Source organism: Empidonax traillii, unplaced genomic scaffold (assembly GCF_003031625.1).
Source record: "Empidonax traillii isolate 1590-97213 ecotype Southwest subspecies unplaced genomic scaffold, ASM303162v1 scaffold247:size2371522, whole genome shotgun sequence".
NCBI lineage: Eukaryota > Metazoa > Chordata > Aves > Passeriformes > Tyrannidae > Empidonax > Empidonax traillii.
In genome coordinates this window covers 1,985,720-2,009,286 of record NW_020955440.1, presented here as the reverse complement: position 1 = coordinate 2,009,286, position 23,567 = coordinate 1,985,720, and the positions used below count along the sequence as shown (strand labels likewise).

General features: G+C 39.8%; 1 protein-coding gene across 1 annotated transcript in view; it reads right to left on the bottom strand.

The window, feature by feature from the left end:
- VWA8 (von Willebrand factor A domain containing 8) overlaps nt 1–20,033 on the bottom strand; it is a 174,600-nt gene extending 154,567 nt beyond the window's left edge. Inside the window, exons 1-2 of the mRNA XM_027888842.1 lie at nt 19,851–20,033; nt 7,858–7,935 (exon numbers count right to left, since the gene is read on the bottom strand). Coding sequence (XP_027744643.1) covers nt 7,858–7,935; nt 19,851–19,995 — 223 coding nt within the window. The 5' untranslated portion in view covers nt 19,996–20,033. The remainder of the gene's footprint in view (nt 1–7,857; nt 7,936–19,850) is intronic.
- Nucleotides 20,034–23,567: the final 3,534 nt, after the last annotated feature.

The following is a 23,567-nucleotide window of genomic DNA, read 5'->3' as shown; positions in this document are numbered from 1 at the left end:
AGATAAAGATTAGGGACATACTTCATACTTAATTTGGTTTTTTTTTAAACACAACTCATTCCCGTTCATATTTGGACACAATAAACCTCAAAATTAAATTACCAAGGAACTGCAAACCTTGCCATATCACTACACTGATACCACACAGCTTCCAAAATTGTAATAAAAAACAACTCAAAGCAGATCTACTTATTTATATTAAGAAATATAAAACTCATTACTTTAAAAAACAATAACCTGAATATAATTAAACTAAAACCTTGACCATATGTACATAAATGTTGGCAGCACTGGAAGTCATCATGCAGAAAGTGCACACTGAAGGAGGGCCTCATATTCCCAGAACAGTCCTTCGCATATCCCCCAGCAAAGCCTGGCTCTTTCTCACCCACAAGCAAGAAGCACTAGTGCAGGAAGAGAAGGCGAACATAAGCAAGTCAGGAGGGAGATTAATTTATGCAGGTAGGTATATGGTTACTTTCAGAACAATCTGACAAGATCAATGATGAGATACTGAAACTGGAGGCTCAAGAGTGGTGAGTGGGATGCTGAAGCACAGAAAGAAAGGAGCAACAAGCAATGAAATCTCTAAATTAATATTTAGTTATTTAGCTTTTTTTCAGTGTGATTACTGGTTGCAATTAGAAGCCAACATTTAAAGAAATCAAGCTTTAGTGCTACATCAGCTTTCCTGATACAGGGGAAACAGCACATGCAGGGCAGAGTTAAGGAGAGCAATAGTGCTTCTCTGTTCTGAGAGGGTTCAGTTCACTCTGCATACCAGAATTAAAATTCATTTTTGTAAGATCATAGAAACAGCATTAAATGACCGTATGAGATTCAAGGAAGATTTTTCAAGCATAAAGGTGACTAAGGAAAACTTTGACAAAAACTTTAACTGAATGTTTTGGTCTTTGGTCTGGCACTACTTATACTGTGTTCTCTGCATTGCAAGGCTTGTGAGTTTTCTCTAACATGACTTGAAAAAAATTCCTCTCTATTCAGGAACTATATGTCGACTGTACTACAAGTATCATGTAACAATTTTCTGTGACATTTAGAAGCTAGGGGAAATTCACTGAGGAAAGCATCAGCAGGTATATTACAGCAATTTTTATTAATTATCCAATGAGTCACATAGCATCTAATGCAAACTGGGTTTGCACAATCTGTTTAGTGGCACTCTGCTGATTTGCAGTAGTTAAATAGCAGGCCCTATATTCTTAATCTGCAGGATGGTGCGTAGGAAGCCTCCACAGTGTATTCTCTAAGACACCATCTGGCACATGCAGGAGAGTAGTTGGTGCTACAATTTGCTATTCCTGTGTACCAAGGACAGACAGCGAAAGAAATTGCATTCTATTGATTTGTAATCTGTGATAAGTAGGACAGTACCTAGCAGAATCTGCGCAAACATTCTGTAAAGTGAGCAGTTGAAGCTGAATGGAGAAATCCCCAAAATAAGAAGAGTAGAAAATGTTTTAGATAGATTTTGAAGCAAACACAGCAGCTGCTCCTGTTTGATCCACAAATCAGCTTTTGATAAAGCCAAGATTGAAATGGCTATGCTAGTCTCAGAAATTTTCTGGTTCACTCACACTTAAACTCTTGGCAGATGCTACACTAAGCCATAAGATTCACTGGAGATCGCAGACAGCATCTGCTGGCAAGTCCTTGAGTCCCAGCTATAGAAGAAATCTCATAAATAAGGAGACACCTAACTCTTCCCACTGTTCAGACAGTTAAGTGAACTGATTCCCAAAAATATCTATTCCAAATGCAGTATAAAATACAGCAGAACTCATGCCCCTGTATGACTCTAGTTTGATCACTCATATAATAACAAACAGGCACTCAGAAGACATCATTATACATGATTTTCAACAGAATAAAAGTCCTCTGCATACCCTGAACCTTCACTATAATGCATGCTCAGACTCTGAAAATGTCTCCTTTTTTTCAGGAGAGGAAAAAATTCATGACAGGAAAAAGATTTTCTTGTCTGAATACCAAGGGGGTCCTTTAGCTGTCCACAGCAGTCTGCAGTACATCCAGCAAGGGGGCAGCTGCCATAAAATACAGTTACAGAAGAAGGGGAGAAGGAGGGAAGTCTTTGTCTAAAAACAAAAATACATTTCAAAAAGGGAATTTTATTTTATTTTTTAAATTAGCCCACTGAGACTCACTTCACAGCTTGTTCAGGCTGGGGGTCAATGAAGAAAGACAGTGAGTTGGCCAGGAGAGAGTGGAGAAGCCAGCATGGCCAAGGTGAAGAGGGAGTCACTCCTATGTGGTCTGCTTTCAGTGGCTGTCACTTAGCACTTCACAAGTAAAACACCGCTGCTCTTCTCATTTTATGGTGATGATGCACAGAGCCCAAAGAGTTGTCAGTCTCATAATGTGGTTACATCACAGACAGTTTTCACTGGAATACTGTGTTTCCTCATAAATTTTTCATGGAAACTGTCTTCATTCCAAAAATTTTTGTTCTTGTGGTGGTAAGGAAACAAGTTGCGAGTCTTTGCAGAGGCTTAGAAAGGGGAAAGTTCTTGGATGAGACCATAAACTCATAGATTAACTCCTGTGAGTTGATTGCTTCCCAGGAAGGTATTAGTTCTACATAGATAAATCATTTTTCTCCGTATAAATTAAAAGACAATATAAACGAAATATGTAAAACCAATTAGCTTTCTGGAAGAAATCTTGAACGGGATTCACAAGACTAAGTTTCTCCTAGTAACACATAAACATGGAATAAATGAAACTGTTCTTAGCTGGATGTACAACTCATGGAGAAACACATAGTCAGAGCAATTATCTGTAGCCCAGGCTCCAACTGGAGGGACATACGGTGTCTGCTTTTAGGTGCAACTGCTCAGTCCAGCACTGAAAAGTATGAGAGATTCTAGAAAAATGCAAGAAAAATTATCAAAATAAATTGGAATTCAGTTCAGAAAATAAATAACTGTTTTCCAATATGCAAGACAGAACTCCCATGAAGAAAAAACTTATCTGTACATCATGGTTATGCTAGATAAAATGACACCCAAGGGAACTAAAAGTATGCCCTAAAAGACCTAAATGAGGTATTTGAACAAGATTTTGCCACAAAAGAATCATTAATTACTGGAGCAAAGTGTGCAGAGAAGTTGTGAAATCCATGTAACCATCACATCTTAAGAACAAGGAGAACAAACATCTCTCAGGAATGGTTCGGATTCAGCTGACCTTGCTTTGAGGCACACGGAACAGTGCAGATGATTCTCTGCGCTCCACCCAGACCTTCACTGTAGGTTTCCATGTCCCCATATCTCCATGTGCCTCACTTTCAGTACAGACAAAATGAGGAAAATGATGGAAAATGTTCAGAGCTCTACTGACATAAAGACTACTATTTCAGATTCTGGATGAGGTCGTAACACCCAAATAACAGTTGGAAGCCTACACGAAAACTCAAAGTGTTAAAATAATCATCACCTCTAATAGCAGACATCTTCCCTGAGGCTAAGAATGAAGAAATCACAGAATATTCTCAGTTGGAAGGGTTCCACAAGGGCCATGGAATTCAACTCTTAAGTGAATGGCCTGTATAGGGATCGAACCCGTAACCTTGGTGATATTAGCACCATGCTCTAACCAGCTGAGCTGATCTCAGGAACTATGCAAAGACTTAAAGTTTTGTTAGCATACCATTACAGTCATACTGCAATACAACCTGTCTCTATAACGTGCTGCTCTCTGACACTCAGATGTAAAGTTAGCACAAAGAAGAATGAACACACATTCCAGTGCAAATCTGAACCTTTTCTGAGCAAAAACTGAACATACACTTGTCCTGGCCTCAGTATGTGCTGTACACCATTCTGTGGAACGGACACAGAGCCATCTTACTCTTTCAGTGAAGAATAAATAAACAGAAATTACTGACACTAGTGAGCCTATTACTGAGAAAAAATACCAATTTCCTCAACAGTAGAACAATTTCAAGCACAGAAATCCATTTAGTGCTACCTTTTTTGTATTTCATTATTATACGCACAAACATTCTGTTTAAATTCCTCACAACAATTACTGTTTCATATATTTCAACTGAAAAAAGACTAACGGAATTTCTCACTTAATCCCTTGTATACATGCACATCCCTTTTGGTCACACACTGAGGAGGGTGCTCAGACTCAGGACATCTAGCCCAAAACCATGCACTGTTTGAAATTATTCTTCCACAATTCCATGCAGTTGCAAGTAACATGACTACAGTCTCTCAAATGCACTTGCACCTGCAAAGCCCTGTTCCAAGAGAACATCCCTTTTCCCGTCTTAATGAGGATTTGCCATCATCAAACAAAGTGTCCTGGAAGAGCTGTGTTAGGAATAGTTTTGTCAAGATTAATAAATACATGAAATGTCATTTTCATAACATTTCCAGAAACCATTAAGGAAAGCAGTGCACTGACATAAATCCAACATTTAAAAAAAAAAAAGTGTGTTCTTGCAATTCAATTTTAGATCAAAACTATCACAGAAAGTCATACAAAGTTTCTCCAAAGTATAATTAGAGATACAGTCGTGCTTTCAGGCATGGTGAGACTTTTGAAATGTAAGGGTTTATTTTTACTGATAAAAGAACAAGCAGTGTAAAAATAAGTGCCCTCTTTCTAGAATGTGTCAGACAGTTATGACAGAAATCCCATTAACAAAATTCCCTTGTGTATGACTCATTTTTCCTTGTCACTTTTAAAGAGAATTCAGATTTTATGTACCTTTAATTATCATCTTCCAAGAAAAAGCCATTTGCCAACAACAGCAAAACAATTTAATATTTCACATTAACACACAAAATGGAATATTTCATATAGAACTTGCTAGGTACCTTGCATAAAACATGAAAAGCAAACACACGAAAACATAGGGCAACCAGCAATACCTATCCTATCTGTTTCTGCAAAATATAATAAAGTGCAATAAATCAGTTAACAATCAATCTAACTTGGTAAGACCAAAAAAAATAAATATTTTTGTAGCAATTATGTGACAAAATGACAAATGTGAAGTTTTGTAGGTACTTAACAAATTTACATTCCTCACTGTATTATGATTTCTTCAGATTTTTAAAGCGATTTTTAAGCCTGGAATAATAATGCTGAGTTAAGAATAAGTTATAACATCCCTAAAAGCTGTTGCAAATTATAGATATGCACTTTCAACATCACCACATTTTAACATGGCTTTTATGTGGAAGAAAAAAGCAGAAACATTTTATTTTACATAAAAGATGGGCTAGAAAACAATATCATATGCAATACTAATAAATGAACCATAGCTGCTTCAATTCCCTCCTATTAGTTCTTACTCCACTACAACCATTGCAATGTCTGAGACCTTTTCAGGAATATTTCCCACTTATGCAGATAATCTAATTATTTCTAGTCTTAGTTTAAAAGAAATCATTTAAGTACCTTTCTCATTTAAATGTAATATTAATTACTAGAAAATTTCAAAATAGATGGTATTTTAGTTTATAAATTAGTACATACATGCATAAATTGTGTTCATCTGTTTTACATCAAAGTTTTACCTACAAAGTTTTACGTACAGTAGTCATTCAACGTAGAGGAACAAGTACTCTTAAAAGAACAAAAAAAAGTACTAAATAATGCACATACTCTAAGTATCTCACAAAGAGATGATAATTGATATGGAGTAAATAGAATGTACTTCACTTCAGGAATATAACTTTGTTCTCCATAGTAACATTACCAAAGAACTTAAACACTAAGGAATAAAAAAATATTCCTAAGTTTAAATATACAAAGAAACTGTATTTAAGTATTTGAAATATATTTTCTGCTATTAAATACATTAGTATTCTACTTTACTAAATTTTAACTCATTTAATAGTTAAGTTTACAAGAAAAGTTTTGTACCTTAAGTAATCCTATGGTCAGTACATTAATACAGATGAACAACAGTATCCCAAGCATGACACAGACTCCTTTCAGTTATGATTACAAAGAGAAACAACTAATAATATATATGTGCTAATAAATGTTACATTTAGTCTTGATATCAGATTTTAGCTAAGATCTCCTAATTCTGTAGAGTTCCATATTTAATAACCTTTTTGCTATCAGTTTTCAACCACTTTTTCTTTCTTATAATCATTAACTACAAAAATTTCTCCTTTGATTCTTCCAAATGTTTTTTATGATTCTCTTACCTTCTCAGAAAGAGACGTTGTTAGATTAACTTACAGTTAACATTTAACTTGCTGAAAAGTGCAGATTGAACAAAACACGTAATTGTGACTGGGAAGGCATTTTTTAAAATTAACACATTTGGGGCCAGCACACAAAACCAGAAAGCAAAACAATCTACAAGAATTATAAATAAGTGAAATGGATCACATCAGTCATTAGCATAGACAACTGATGTCCTTTGTGATCAAAATGAGAAAAGAAGCATAAAAAATAAAGGGTGAAAAGCAAAAATCTATCACTTAAGGAGCTACAAAAAGTAGTAATACAGAGCAGCATATGAAAAGTAATAATACAGAGCAGCATTTCTCAACCGTTTGGCTGCATTCCCAGGGAACTCACGAGGTATGGGAATTGTCATTACAGTCTAAAACAGAAACCCTTTCCTCATAGGCTACCCTGTTACAGCAAGGGCTGGCACATGGCACTGGAAATTTTTGGTACCTTAGATCACCTGGTAGGGAAGTGACAGTGTGATGCCTACTGGGGTATGAGAATTAAGCAGCCCACAGTCCAGATGCAAATCAGTGATCTGGCCCACCAGACTACTGGTAGATTTCACACAAGTCAGACTGAAAGCAAACCAAATCTTCCTCTCTGGATTGCTCTCTGAGCAACCTAATCTACACTCACTTTTCATCTGTAGACCTTTCGAAGCCCAGAAAGGACAGTAGTTGGGAGTTCTCGGTGCTTGTGCTTGTCCTTGTCTAAGTATAGTGTAAGACTTGCATACCCCTTCAGAATGCCACATATTCTTGGTTTTGGTCTGCAAATTTATCTGAATGGAAAAATCAGGTTTTGGTGAGTGTTTTTTAATCTGCATTTTGGACATCCAGCAGCCTACATGTGAAAGTGTTGAACAAACGGCAACATCATTTTGGATCCTCAGGAAACATTTGCCTGTACTGTACTATGAAATGCCACAACGCAAGCATGATTCACTTGCTGATCCACTGTGCAAAAGAAAAAGCTCAAGAAGTGTGTATTCTCAATCAACAATCAGAAAATAAGAATGGCTGCAAATCCGTGACATTTTTAACAAGGTATCAAAACATAATGTGAATTAATTGTAAGTACATGTGTGTGCATTGTTAATGTGAGTAACAGGCTGCATCTTTTGTATTTGACAGCATTTTTCATCACTATGCAATTGACTTCTCATTAACTTGATGGATTGCAAAGATCTGTATGTTTGCTGACAACAATAACGTGACAATCTGGGAATACTAAATATCACAGTAGAAAAAACACCATACATCTGCCAAACTCCTAGGACATATAATCATATTGCAATTGAATGGTAATTCTAAACTGCCACAGTTTTATGATGAAACAATTTGAGGTTATTTTTAGAAGTAATTTCTGGATAGGAACCCTTTTGAACAAAGTAATTAAACATACACAAACTATCCCACTGACCAGTGGAATAAGTTACATTCAAAATTAAGAGATTCCTATACAACCAGCTGACTAGAGATATACTCAGCAAAGACAGCCTTCCCCAAAGTTCCTGCTTTTTCAAAATATATTTCTTAGATAATTTCAGTAAAGCCTGTGGGGTGATTGACTGGAACCTCACTCAAAAGGAAAGCAAATTCTTACTGTAGTTCTGTGGAACAAGTTCTGGGTTCTTCGGTGTTTTGAGTTTAAAAGACACATCCCCAATAGTGACAGTATCACCTAAAAAAAAAAAAAAGAAAATAAGTCTTTTAGTTCTTAGATACTTCAGATACTTTTTAAAGGTCCTTAAAATTAAAAACACAGGCCTCCTGTGGGAAGGCTGACTGTGTGTTCACAAAGCAGCCTCTAATGTGTTTGTGTTTATTAATTAGGCTCTGCTGTTTTTCTGTAGATCAGGTAACTGGAAAATTTACATTTAATTAATATTCCTTGACTGTTTTTTTCTTTTGTTATAACCATACATTACTTTTTTGGGACGTATAGAATTCAAGCTCAGTGTAGAACCCCATTCCAGCTACCTTGTTGATTTACTGAAATTAAATCTTCAGCACATCTGCCAGCAGCACTAGCAGTGAGAAACACGTGTAGGGGTGATGATTTTCCTGAGCCTTCAAGCAGCCTACAACAGTACTTACTGGAAGTACAAAATGACATATTCATGCCAGTGGGCTCTTCCTGCACTCCCTGACTAGATGGTTGCAGAACCTGGCACCTTTCCAAGGTTTGAGAGGTCTCAAGCATTTCTTCCTCTGGATTTTGCCAAACCTAGAGCATCTAGACAGTTTACTTACTGGTCTCTTACTAGAAACTGCCTATCTTACCTATCTTTCTGCAACCACAGGCTTGAATTAAATTGCAGGGCATGCCCTGTGTACTTTCTCGTGAAAATCAAAAGTGAAAACTAGTTTGCAGTCAGGAAATGGGTGAGCACCAAGGCAGCAGCAGTCACACCGAAAAACAGCACAACACCCAAACCCCAAGAAAATGAGCTGCAGACTGGAAAAAAAAAAACTTCAGGTTTGTTAGAAGAGACAATCCAGGCTACATAAATGAGTTCAGAAGTACCATGAAACTAAAATTACTCTAGTTAAATGATGTTTTTTCCATGATTATTGCTGAAGATAATACCACCTCCAGTGCTCACTAGACACTGCAGTGTCTATGAGGATGGAGAGGATTACTGGAGTAAGACTGCTGCACAAGGGTGTAGTTTTGCCAGAGCACTCTGACTGCACTACCTATCCATGAACGAGGCCAAGTTTTGGAACTGTCTCTTGTGTTTGTGCTTTTCTCAAAAAGAAGATGTAGAAAGTACAGAGATCACAAACAAGATCCAACTCTAAAAACTCTCTTGTGAATCTGCCCCTTGTCCTACTCTATCTAAGAGAACCCAGTCTACAGCACTGTGGAAGGAGTCAAACATTTTGGAAGAAAAATGCTGGAACCAGAAAGGGAAATGCTGAAGAAACCGCCTGTCCAAACTAACAGAGGCAACTAAAACTCCTCCCATACATATAGTAGCTCTCCTTTCAGTTAGCAGTGACCATAGTTTTGCACTCAAATGATGTTTTCTTCCAGCATATCCAGATGTTATAGCTCATTTCACAGGACTGAGAACCCCCAGGTTCTGACATGACTCACACAATCCATGGGAAAGGTTACACGTTTAGGACTAGATTTATAGCAGCCAGAGGAGAATCACCTACAGTAACAAACAGGAAACAGTGAAGAAAGGATTATAGCTGATTTCCTACCAAATTGAAGGGCCTGACTTGCCAAAACTGGGATCCACAACCTGACATACATGCCTGATCATGGGTCTTTATGTTGCTTCTGAAGTATAAATAATCAGGGTCCCATTTTTTCCCTAAAATATTGGCAAAAGATAGTAAGATGGTTACTATTCTCACATTTTATGCAACAATACAGTGCTCCAATGGCTTGCCAGAAAGTGGGAGACAGGTAACAGCAGTACTGCTATATAAAAGATGAACGAGAATTCATGCCTGGTCCTAAGTGTAAGCATCACCAAGCAGTTCCCACTCTCCATGCTAGAGCTAAGCACCCTTCTTTGATTGATCTGTGCAAAAGCCCAGACATCGAACGGTCCCGGATAGAGCTGGGCTAAGCTAAGAATTAGGCAGCTGTCCCGGGCTATAGCTAATTTTCTGGCCTTTGCTGCATTTGCATTTCAAATGCACCAAAGAGTACCATGCCCTCTTCAGTCTGATGCATTCAAACTCACTCCAAAACAAAGTCCTGCATCAGCATAGGGCCCTGGCCCCATTCTGGGAACTGTTACATAAATTAAAGAGTCACTGAACAACAGACACAAGCACTGCAGGGAATAAAATCTAGTCTTTGGCTCTCCTAGTGTTTTGCCCATTACTTTAAGTTTTAAAGTAAGAACAACTATTATTGTCTAAACATTATCTCCTTTTCTCTCTCTTCTGCTGCAGCTCCAATCACTTTCTCACCAGGAAACAACTAAAGAGGATTGCAGCAGGGCACCAACGTTTTTGCCTTCACACCTTTCTAATCTGGGCCACTCATGGTGATGGGATGAGGGGAAGCAGTATAAGGAGCAGCTGAGGTCACCTGGCTTGTTCAGCCTGGAGGACAAAAGACTGAGAGGAGACCTCATTGCAGTCTGTAACTTCCTTGTGAGGGGAAGGGTAGGGGCAGGAACTGATCTCTTCTCTGTGGTGACCAGAGAGGCACGAAGCTGTGTCAGGGGAGATATAGGAAAAGGTTCTTCACCCACAGGGTGGTCAAGCACATGGTATGATTTTTGAGATGTCCTGTGCAGGGCCAAAAGTTGGACCTCAATGATCCTTGGGGGTCCCTTCCAGCTCAGGATGTTCTGATTCTGTGAAAGTGTCTCCAAGCTGATGAAAACACCCTAGGACCTCACTGCCTCCTGCAAAAGTTGACAAGTCTCTCATTAGCTCAGCTAGGAAGAATTTTAACATTGTGTAAAGAGCAGGTTGCCTTACATATCCTTAGGAAATTAGTGACAGTTTATTTTCTCTCCATTCCCCAGCCAACATGCAATGAGACAAGAGTATATGATTAATTAGTTCCTAGCTGAAATCACCTCAGCTCAAGTTGTAAATACTCTTTCGTGCATACAGTCTTCCAAAACACAGTAGGGACAAGACGCTGAAACAACAAGATGTCAGACTTTTTCAATACATTGGAATGATGATATCAACTACAGGATAAAATCTCAATTACACAGTTTATTAGCAAATAAGCTGAAAAGCCTTAGTTGACTTCCTGCACTCCCTTAAAAAAAAAAAAAAATCACAACTGAGTTTGGTCTAGGTAAAAAACGGAAAATCCATCTCTTCCGGTGGTATTTATGTCAGTCCCTGGCAAGTTAATCCTTGATCAACACTTCTAACCATGTCCAAAAATCTCACGGGTATTCCAGCCATCAATGGACTCTACAGACTTTCATGAAAAATGGGCTGGGAGGGAACTATATGTAAGATGTGGTGAGAGCTGAGGCCAAAAAATCCCTAGCATATAGTCAGGGTATTCATCTTTTAATAGGTTTGTTGTTGCCTGGTGACAAATGTTGCCTCCAGCTTGCATCTGTCCAGAAAGCAAAAATATTAGCAGTGCTAAACAGAACTTCAAGCAATAATAAAACAAGACATGAGAGTCCATTTTCCTAGCTAAGTGAGTACAGGATGGATTAGCCCGCTAATCTTATCACACACTTCCACCTGGGCTGTATTTTCTTGTCTCAATTTTTTTCTTCTGTACTTGCTTAAAAAATCATGTTTGGTTGCTCCATTTCCACTGCATTTCCAAACTCTTTGAACAGGTATGTCATTCCAGACAGGTTCTTTCCAGTGTTTCACCAGCTGGCAAGAAACTCATAACAGTCTTCTTGGTAAATTGGTGGAGTTAAATCAGCAAGACTCGTAATCTGAGAACACATATCCCACATTATTTGACTATGTGGCAAATTATGGAATAGCCTATATACTCCAACCCATCTCACAAACTACTACCACACTACTGTGGACAAGGGCTATACACACAGGAGTCTGTGATGGAGACTTTGTAGCCTGTATCAGGCTTGCTTAGGCAGGCAGCAAAGATGGGCTCCTTCTTCCATGTTTCCCATCCAGAAAACAGTAATCTTAGATACCACAGTCTATGGGGAAAACAGTGAGATACAGTGCCCAAGGTACACAAAGAGATATGGCTACTGAAGCAAGACCAGCATCAAATAAGCCAGCACCCAAAAGGTAAGGGAAAGATCTCATTCACAGGGCAGACAACATACAGAGATAGCGGGTCTTATAAGAGCCCATGCAACATGGGTCAGAAATTGGCAGCACATAAAGATTGTGACCCAATAACAGAACTCTGAAGAGACTCGGTGAAGAAAAGTAGATATGAAAACAGCTTCAATACATACAATGAACTCTTTCTCCAGCATCTGGAATAGAAAGGTGTGAATAACATCTCCGGCAATATGGAAATTCAAACAAGCACAGTAACTGCACTGCACTGAACCTGATATGTTCTCTTTTTTAGACCTACACTTTAGGACAGAAACAGTATCAATATCTATATCTGCTTTTTACAGTAACTGAGAAGGAAGGGCTCTTCAGGTGTGCAGGCCTATTTCTTCCACTGAATCCACTGTGGGCTGGTCTACTGAATAGAAAGGCAGCATCTCTAGCTCCAAGCCCCTGAGATGCAGAGGAGGCAGTCAAAGGCTGCAAAAGCACTTTGGTAGGTTGTTCATGCCCCCCTGCATGAACAACACCCTATGCTTCTACTCTCCCCCAGCATCTCCTACTCACTGTTCTCAATATGGAATAGTAGACTTGACGGACCTTTGTTCTGACGCACTGTGGATGATTTTATTTTAGACTCTCAAAAAGAAGGTTTCTTGAACATGTAGTCTTACTGTGCACTTGGCATGTGTGACTGGTCTTCTATTTGAAAGCTAGTAATTATCACACCAACTATCCCTCTTCTCCTCTCCACCTCCCACAAGACTATTCCCTAATCCTACTATTCATTCCTATACACTGAAAAGACGCTGCTGTTAAAATTATTTACAGCAATACTGGTCATATCTGAAGATAAACAGGTTGCATCTTAACTACAAAGTAGAAAAAAGTTTTATTTGAATCACTATTTTTCTGGTAAAGTAAAACATTAAGAAAAAAGGAAATTAATACATTTGAAAAGGCCATTTTTAAATAAATCCTACTGCAAAAAAAACCACCTTGAACAGATCTATATACATATTTAGTTTTTTTGAGTGCACAACACAAATAGTTCCAGTCTTGTGTGTAAACTGTATTTTGTATTATGAGGGTTTTTAGAAGATACTACAATGAAGTTTCAGGAATGTTATGTTTTTGGGTTGCTGAATTTATTGCCTTTTGGCCTCTTTAGCCCTGAAAATATGTGAGGTTAACGGACTCTAACAATCACCTTGGTATATTACACATTCACTTGTACACAGACCATCCATCTGGTTTCAAAAGCCAGCAACAGCAAGAGCATATTAAAACTGTGAAGGTGCTAAGCTCTGCTAATATGAATTTCTGTGTGGTAAAATCACACCTGTTAAAGGAAAGTCTGTAATCTGTATTATATTCAAATGAGTATTTCCAGGTCTTCAGTTCATTCCAAAGTGAAGGAAAGGAGGAAAAAAAAAAGTATGCTTTAAACTGATATTTATCCAGCATATTCCAATAAAGAAACAGAAAAAAAATCAGCCCTCATTTATTCTTGAAGAGCCAACTTATTCCTTTTATTTCATGCCAGCTCTTATTGGCCATCTTTATGGCTGCAAATATTATACAGTCACTGAGCAACACTGTCACCTATTCTGCATCTCATATCAGTACTGGCAACCTCCCAAACACTTAAGTGTAAGGGACAGAAATCTATCTCCTGCACTCACTAGGTTTGTTCCTTGACCACCACTGCTTTCACATACAGATGAGGTGACGCTCAGCTGCTGCCGACAGGACACTGCAGACTGACAGCTGCTGCTGATCCAAATAGATCCATGTTTACACAACAAAACCTAAAATCCACTCCAGTTGCCCTTTTTCATGAGCTGAAGTCTTTCTCTTTAGAAACCAAAATAATTACTTCAAACATAAAATTTGAATACTACTCTATTTCTACTCAACATTCTTCTTACACCTCCTATTTTTTTAATTTTTAGTTTTGAAGATAACACTTGAGTTTTCAATTGTCTGTTTCTGGCTAATGATTGTCTTTACTAATCAAAGCCCAAAGCATCATTAAACCGAAATACTGGTATTTACTCCCAGAAGTATTTTCCTTCATTTTTCTGCATTAGTAGAAAATCAGCAACACGAGCGTGGAATATAATCTGACATGCAGTCATGTAGAAAGCTTACAATCTTTATTTAGCAGAGAGCTACTTTTTGTTTGGGCCAATAGCATACCTTGAAGATAGGGAGTCTGATAGTGCTCAATTACACAAGTGTAATGATGTGAAAATTCAATCTTAAATGTTTATTAGCATGATGATCTCCTATAGACTTGATATACAAATTTCAGAATATCTTTTCATAATACACTTACCACATGAAAGAAGTGCTAAGATGACCATTTCATCAATTACAAAACCACTTCAGAAATACTGAATGAATACATCTTCTTCAGCCTCCTGCTCAACATCAGGTAACCTCCAAATGAGATCTGATGAGCTGTGGCTCTGTCTGACTGAATCTCAAAAACCTTCAAGGACGGATGTTCCACAGCCATTGTAGCCAACCACTTCCCCTGCTGTACTCTTCTACTAACAAAAAGGTTTGCCCTACTGTCCACTTCAAGCCTCCCAAGCCCTAGTTTGTGAAGACTGCCTTTTGATATATTATCTACAGAGTTAGACTTAATCATTTTTGTAATTATAATTGTTAAGTTGCCAACAGATTTCTCCTCTGTTAGGCCTGCTGTTGCAAAACAAACAAACCCATATCCCTCAGCTTCTCCTCACCATGAGATGCTCTAGACCCCAAACACTTTTGGTAACCCTCCAGTGGACTCCATCACTTAATTGCTGTGAGGTGTTGGCTCATATTTAACAACACATACACTGCAACCACACAGCCTTTTAACCAAAGTTGCTACTCAGCCAGTCTCTCCCCAGTCTACAGTGGCACACAGCAAAACTTTAGTCCAGAGGCAGAACTTCATTCTTCCTCTTCAATTTTCTGAAGTTTCTGTTGTCCCAGTTCTCAAGCTTATCAGAGTCCTTCTGGACTTAAGATCTGCACTCTGACAAGAGGGTAGGGATTTTGTCCTTACACACCAAATTGTGCTTTTACACTCCTGTTGTCTGTCCTTATTTCCACTTTTCTATGCTCCCTTTTTGTGTTGTAGTTCATTGAGAAGTTCCCTGCTTGGCCACGCAGGCCTCTTGCTACTGTGGACTGGTTCACTCCTGAGCTGCCTTTAAGTTTCCTTTAAAAATCTTCAAGCTCTCCTGTGCACTTTTACTCCTCAGGGTTGTTACACAAAGGATTCTATCTACCAATCTCCTGAGTAAGTGAAAACCAGTCCATAAGTCAAAGGATCTCAACTCTGCTGCTTACCTTCCCAGCCTTCCTCCAGATCTGCAACTCAATCATGTTCTGGTCACTGAAATCCAGCCTCCCACCTATGACCAAACTGGTCACAATTCTTCCCTACTTGAAAGAACAAGACAGTGAAGAGTTAACCCTGACCAGTCTCTCTGGCATCTCTCTTACAAAATTTCCATCAATTTCCACAGCTCACAAAGTACCAAGAGAGCACATGCACAATGCCAGATTGCTCTCCTAGTTGATGTTTGCATGGCTGAAATCCCCCATGAGCATGAAAGCCCATGAGTGGGAGTTTTCTGATAGCCGTCTGAATAAAGCCATATCAGCTAGCTACTCTTAGTCACAGGGTAACAGACACCCACCTCATTGCCAGTGTTCCCTTTCAAATCCTCTGTAGTCAGTGCTATTTATGTGAAGAATTAGCTCAGAGTGTTTTAAAACCGTATGAAGATTCTGAAGTACAGTATACTCGATGCAGAAAAAAAAGACTACCAATGTATTCTAAACAGAGCTTAGGTAAAAAATATATTAGTATAATTTCAACAATTTATTTAAACTTAAAAGAATCCACTGAAAATCAATAGGATTGGGTTTAAAATTTCCCATTTACTAAAACGCTATCCAAAATGGACAAAACAGCTCTTTAATTCACTGTGGCATCTCTTACTATCCTGAGTCACTGAGTTTGCCAAGCGCGTACAACTTCAACCTTATGCATTAAAATGGGCAGGACACACAGAACACACCAATATGTATCAGGCCTGTAACAACTGTTTAACAGAAAAATTTAAATTCTGAACAACTACCAAATAATAAAACTCATAAACAATATACTGACATCCTCTCGTGCAACAATGGTGATACTCAACCAAAGATCGCACAACTTACCTGCCTGACAGCTCATCCCTTCGTTCCAGCTACATCAACATGTCTGATAAAATACACCATTTTTTTACCACCAGTCTTTTCTCTCTTAAATGTTAGAATAATTTGAACATCAGTTGGCATAACTCTGCCAACTTTCAGACAGCTGGCTTTGAAAATTCCCATCTCCATTTGCTGCCTTCTCAGTTGCGCTGACGCAACAGCTGTTCGTAAGGCCTCACCGTAAATCAAATCCCTGGAATCGTTTCAGTCACCACAATGCAGCCCCCGTACAACTGCCCATACAACTATGGAGGCAATGAACAATTAGAGGAGTGTTATGAGAAAGAAGAAAGAACAAAGCTTCTTAAATAAGTTTTGCCAGTGAAAAAAAAATATTGCCACAAGCCTACTCCCAGCTGCCAACATGAGAACTTCAACAAAGATAATGACACAGGTAAAGCTGGAAAAGGAAATGTGCTGGAAAGCACTTACACCCACCTTCCACCAGTTTCTTAGTCTTTAGACAGTGACAGAACCAAAAAAATCCCCACACACGGTCCAATTCCTCATCTTCTTTCACATTATCTATCAGTTTTTACCACAATCACTTAGATTCAGTACAGCAATGATTAACATTTTAGGATTCTGAAGTCTGACACAGTTTTCAGAAGTGACTGTGTTATACTCAGCAGATGCTCCTATATGTATTACTGAGATCTTTTCAGTTTTAAGCACAGGTTTGACTATGAACTGTGATTGACCAGGTTTTGGAAAGCCCAGGGAGTGAACCTGAACAGGCAGAGGTGCAGAAAACAGTGAATGCACCTAGTATGTATGTGCTATGTATTGTAACTTACTTGCTGTACATTGAGCAGCAAAGCACATGAGAGACCTTCCTTTGCCTCTACTATCTGACTGGCAATGATTTTAATTTTTCCAGCTCTTCAGTTTACATCAAATTCAGCATTTGTTCCCACTAACCCCTTAAAGAACCTCCAATACTGTGTATTCTGTCAGATTTTTAAAAAAAATTCATATTACATATAGATTAAATAATTAAATAACAGTAAACTAAGTTACATAGAACTCCACTTTGTTCAGCTCGTACTGCATTTAAAGTAATTCATCACAAGTAGCTCTGCAGTCTTGATTCTTTTCAGTCTTTTAGAAGGAAACACAAAACCTGTATTAGAACTGATTCTGGCAGCCAGCCTTCTACAACATTTGTTACTATAAATTGTTTCTCTCATTAAAAAAGTTGCGCAAACCCAAACCCTTCCTAGATATTCCCATTACCCTTTAGTCACGAAGTCTCTTTCACTTGGAGACTTCTCTTAAGCTTTACCATTAGACAGGTCTAGCAATTCCTCCATGGCCCCCATTGAACCAGCAAGTCATATTCACTTTACAAAGACAGAGCCGAAAAGCTATGCATGGCTCCTTGACATAAGCAGGAGAAAATCAGGCAACAGTTTCTCTCTTACACTTAAAAGGTACCAGGACAGACAGTAAATCCAATCTGTCAGGGATGTCAGATCCAAATTACTGGGTACACAACAGTTTGCTGTTGACTCTTAAGAGCTTCCAGCCTTTTAAAAAACATTTTGCCTATTTGTGGAAGAGACATGCAACCTCAACACTGTTTACAACAAGACTTTTAATTACAGCAGCTGCATAGAAAGGGCAAAAACATATGGTACAAAAAATTTCAGATCACGTCTTTGCAACTTCAGTGTCCTCAAAGGAATGCTAGGGTCTGCAAGAGGACATGCAAACATTTTAAAAATTAATTTAAAAAAGAAAGAACACCAAAACAAGACAAAAATTGTATTTTTAATATCAAGGTCCAAATTCACAGAAACGCAAGCAGCACTATAAAGAATGAGATGTCTCAGATGTCAGCGGGGCAAATATACCTAATATTATCTCTTAGCTTGCCTTTGATAAGGTACAAGATTGTCTAGAGCTCTGAGACTTAAATCTTTCTACCAAAACTCTCACCATCACTGACTGTAACTGGGAGTACTCCTATTATTCATATAAAGTGCATTCATGAATATTGCTGAGTTAAATTCAATTACATGCCATAGCACATTTAAAATTAGGAAGTATTTTCAATAATACTTTTCATATTGCTAAATTTCTTGTTCTTAAGGTTGCTCATCCCAACAAAGTGCTGAAAAGTGCTGAGCAACCTTCTTCAGGTGCTTGTTTCACTCTTTGTTAACTTATTCCCTTTCACTTGTTTGACGCTAAATAACCCTAGGTTTTTTCATTCCTTTTCACGATTAAAATACTGAAGGAATTTTATGGTTATCAATTCCTCAGTGACTTTCCTATTGAGTAACTTTTGAGAAACTAAACAAAGAAATAAATAGGACAACTAAAAAATAATAAAATGAAGAAAAATGGGATTAAAGGGGTGTAATTAAAGGTGATAGCAAGTAGTGCACCATCAGCATCATTTGCTGTCATTCTATCTCCCTAATTTGTGGCTTCTCATCACTCGCTCTGTATTTAGGAGCTTTTGTTGCTTTTGGCATTCATCCTAAAAAGCGTCAGCTACCACAGGCACGAGTCACCCTTTCCAAACACTACTTCAACTCTGTACAGGCCTGTCACCTGTTTCAGAGGTCACCAGAGGATATTCCAGGGCAGTTCAGGTCATCCTTCCTGGCATCTGCCAGCTCAAGGTCAGCGCTCTATCTCATTACCATACCCTGCAGGCACGCTCCGGCACACACCAGCCTAGGCAGCCCCTGACATGAACACTGAGGCTCTGCCTCAGTGCAGGACAAAGCCATGCAATGCAGAGACAGAAAGTAGGGTAAGATGTAACATGCTCTACAGAGAAGAGCTGTTATCATAGGTACAGGCTGCAGGGCTGCTCCTTGCTTCACTGTGGATGAAACACCAGGACAAGACACTACGGCAAGCCACATTAAGCACTCCTGCAAGCCTGTCACTGAACTCTGCCCTTTATACTCAACATACAGAATCACAGAATCAACTAGGTTGGAAAAGACCTCTGAGATCATCAAGTCCAACCTACGGCCGAACACCACCATGTCAACCAGACCATGACACTGAATGTCACGTCCAGTCTTTTCTTAAGCACCTCCAGGGACGTTGACCCCACCACCTCCCTGGGCAGCCCACTCCAATATTTAATCACCCTTTCTGTGAAGAAATTCTTTCCTATGTCCAACCTAAACCTCCCCTGGCGCAGCTTAAGGCAATGCCCTCTTGTGCTGTCACTTGCTGCATGGGAGAAGAAATTGACCCCCAGCCGGCTACAACCTCCTTTTCAGGCAGCTGTAGAGAGCGATAAGGTCATCCCTGAACCTCCTTCTCTCCAGGCTAAACACCACCAGCTCCCTCAGCCGCCCCTCACACTACTTGTGCTCCAGACCTTTCACCAGCTCGGCCCCACTCTCCGGACTCGCCACACTCACGAGTTGCGGCTCAGGGGCGGCAGCGCAGCCCGGACAAACCCGAGCCCACAGGGCGGCACCTCCTGCCGGCCTCCCCCCGAGCCTGGCTGCGACCCCGCGCCGGCGCCAGCGCTGGAGGCTGTGGCCGGGACAAGGGCAGCGGGGGGCATTGCGAGGGCCGGGACAGGGGGTGCCGGGACAGGGGGTGCCCGGGGTGGTTGGTTACCTGAGCTGTGCAGCGCCCTGACCTCGGGGCGGCCGCACCGCGCCGCGGCCGCGCCGCCGCCCAGCACCTGCCGCAGGAGCAGGCGGACCCTGCGGGCAGCGGGACCCCCGGCCCCGCCGCCCAGGCACAGCACCCGAGACTGCATGGAGACCGCGGGGAGGCAGGCAGAGCCGCGGGCACACGGACCGCCGCCGCGGCCCGGCCGTGCGCGGGGGACGGGAAACGCCGCCGCACAAAGTCCCGCCGGAAACCAGCTCCGGGCGGGCACGGGCCGCTCCTGCTGCGCCGCCGGGGCGTGGGATAGCGGGGATTGCAGGGATAGCGGGGATACCCGGAGGGACTCCCGCGGCCCTGGCCGCGCTCCAGCGGTGCGGGGACCTGGCGAGGTGGTGGCGGCGATGGCCCGAGACCCCGGTGTGCTCAGTCGAGAGGGTTGGGGCGTCAGCTACGCGGACGGCTCGTTTTCTCTTTATAAGACGCTGAACTCCATAGGTGGAAACGTTTAAAACAGCCTGGAAAGCGAGGCGTGGGCAGCGGTGGCTGAGGTAGATGCGTCCGCCAAAGGTATTTCCCACCTATGATTCCCTATATCCCGCTGCGCTCGCGGGCCCGTGTGCCCCAGTGCCGCCCCTCGCCTCTGCCCGAGGGATTCGGTCATTTCGTGCTTCCAGAGGAATTTGAACCAACTCGCTCCGGAGTGACGTTTGGCACATGCATGGCGTAGATGTGAGGGTTTTGTGAAAGGTGATGTTACAGAAACAGATTTCAAAACTGGCTTGTTTCAGCCAAAGGTAGTGCTCCTGGATCTGTGTAAAAGCCCGGGAGTAAATTTTAGAGTAATTTGTGAAAGGCTGAAGCTTTCACGATAAACTAAGCCTAGTTTCAAGAAAAATCCAGTTGAGACTTGAATCTCAGCATCAGTAAAATGATGGTGAGAGAGCTTCGTGGAGACAGAAGCCAGAGTCAAGCCATTGTTTTTATCACCTGTACTTCAGTTTTCGGGTATCTCGATGTCCATGCGGCTGCGAGAATTTTGCTTCAGTAAATCTCCCATTTGCTGCATTTTCAGCATTGAACAATTATACCAAAGGGATAGCTCACACATTAAAGTGTGAGCTAAGCATCGGTTCAGACATAGGCAACTTAGACTTCTAAGCCCCCATAAGATATGATGAATGTTGATCTAGTCCTACATGCTTTTCTGCAGCTCAGTGTTAGGTGCTTTAAACACTTATGAGAGGTGAGATTTCACAATCTTCAGCATTTCCTGTTGGCTAGAGTGTTGGTTGAGTATAATTTCTATTCTCAGTACCTAATATAGGTCTATGAACCTGCGTTCTTGGTCTACGGCAGGATAAACTAAATTAAAACATCCTTTTATGGATATTGCCCTAATTTCTTGTAAGCTGAAGATTGCTGGAGGCTAAAGATAGGCTAAGTAACAAGAAGGTCTGCTGGAACAAAGTAAAAGGCCAGTGAGGCAAAACAACAATGGAATCCTTTATGAATGTATCTTAGCACTCTGGGATATTAAACTAGAAAACTACATTGATCCTCTCTGTCATATCTATACAAATAATAATAAATAGTAATAATCACTTGCTTATCTGTTGCTATTTAAAACCGTCACCTGAATGCTGAATAGGTTTTATGCTATGCTGAAAATAATGAGGCATTTCAAAGTTTTGTATAGATTCATGGTAACTTCCCAGTGTGAATATACGAAGTCTCCTTTTGCCTCTGTGTGTATATATATATACACCTGTCAAGCTAAATGATAAATTTCAGCCCTTTCTGAGTCATGTGTCTGTACAATTTTTTTTGCTTTTTAGAGCATTGTCATAAAATTCTGAATTAATCAACCTTTCCAAAACTTCAAATTCAGCCTTGAGTTCAGCCTCCAACATTCCACTTGCAGCAACAGAAAACTATATTAACTGATTTTCAAATTGTTTCTGTGAAACATATAATGGAAACATTGTTATCTCTGTGCATAATTACGGGTAGGATAATTTTGTTGCATGTATATATGTATGCCTGTGTACACAAAGAGTTGCACAACTTGAAAAACATTGTTTTTAGGCCATACTGTCAGACCTGTCACCACTTAAGATTTAATATAATAGTGTGAATGTATAGAATCTACCTTTTTCATTTATATACATGTGAAATTTTATCTGGCTATACAATATTACATTATTGCTTGAACATGGCATCTGCTTCATTTGATAATCATATATGCTTTACATATTTGGTACTTGCTCAATCCTCTCTATAGAAAGCATGATTCCATCAGTGGTTCAGTGCTGTCATGAAGTGGAAGGATTTAGCAGTCTGCATCTGCTGTGTTTGTGAAGGCTTTCACAGATTATTTACAGCACTGGTAACAAACAGCGATTTCATATTTTCATTCCCTGGCTTAACAGCACTCTTATTTAGAATGTCAAGTTTCTTAACAAAAATACTTTTCCTTTGATTAAACAGAAAAGAACTTACTCCGAAGAGTGAGAGCTCTAAAAGGATCCCTCTGAGTTGACAGCTTCCAGACTGTTCTCTCTAGTAGCTGTCAACTACTTTGCTGTGTAGCTCTAGCTGCAAGACTAAATTAGACACAGGTGCAGACTGTAAAGAACAATGCATCATCTCTGCCTAGTTGTATTTAGTTCTCCTACACAAGAACAGAGAAGACTGCTGAGATGAAATCCTGGCTTCATCTTAACTTTGTAGGAAATCTCCCATTGAATGCAGCGAGGTCTGAAGTTTTCCCAAAATGGTCTGGCTGAACTACAGTAATAGGAGTAAGTCAGTCTTCATTTACTGTTAAATCTTTGTCTAAAGGCTAGGTGTAACATTAATCTCCTTTGAAGCTATGTCCAGAGAATGTGAAGAGACAAAAAAGGAAGTCTCTCAGAATTCATACCATTCCCTAGTGGTGTGGGTTCCATCTGGCAATACTAACAAAGTCAAGCCATTGAGGCAGGCCTTGCTGACAAATTCTTTTCCTGAGATCAAGAGGTTACTTTTGTATCTTTTTTTTTTTTTTCTTTTTTAAGTGGGGCAAAATTAGTTTCCTTGGTTTAAAACTTATAGTTGTTTTCCCAAATTATCTGTAGCCACTGAGTTAGATAGCTTTGGATACTAGATGTAGAGAGAGTCTGGCTTGTTTTCTTCTGTTGTGTGTTTTGAACAAATATAAGTACTGATTTCCATGGAGCCACTCTAATTCTCTGTAATGAGCCTTTGTAATACCAGAAGGTGCTTCTCTTGTATGAAATCGATTGGGAACAATATAAATCAAATAAAAATGGAAATGTGCAGCTGTTCCTTTGTTGACTTGAATCCTAAATTTGTTTCCTAGTTTAATCCAAGTTGATCTAAAAAAAATTGGATTCACCAGTAAGATACTAAGGTTCTAATGTAAACTGTCTTATCTTGTGGTTCTTGCTAAACTGACTTTCATTCATAATGTCTTTCTTTGTATTTAATGATTATTAGATATCTACCTCTTCCCTCTGCACTGTTATAAAACAGCAAGAGTCACTGCTAGATTTTGTTCTACAAATGGTGTTTATAATAGATTTTCCGCCCCAGAATGTATAATTAGTGCCTTTTTAGTTAATGATTCAAAGGTCTTTGCTCTCTGTTTGTATGGCAGCTTCCTTCTAGAAATAACCTCCATTATTTTTCTCCTGTTCAGACACTCTGCCTCTGTTTTTC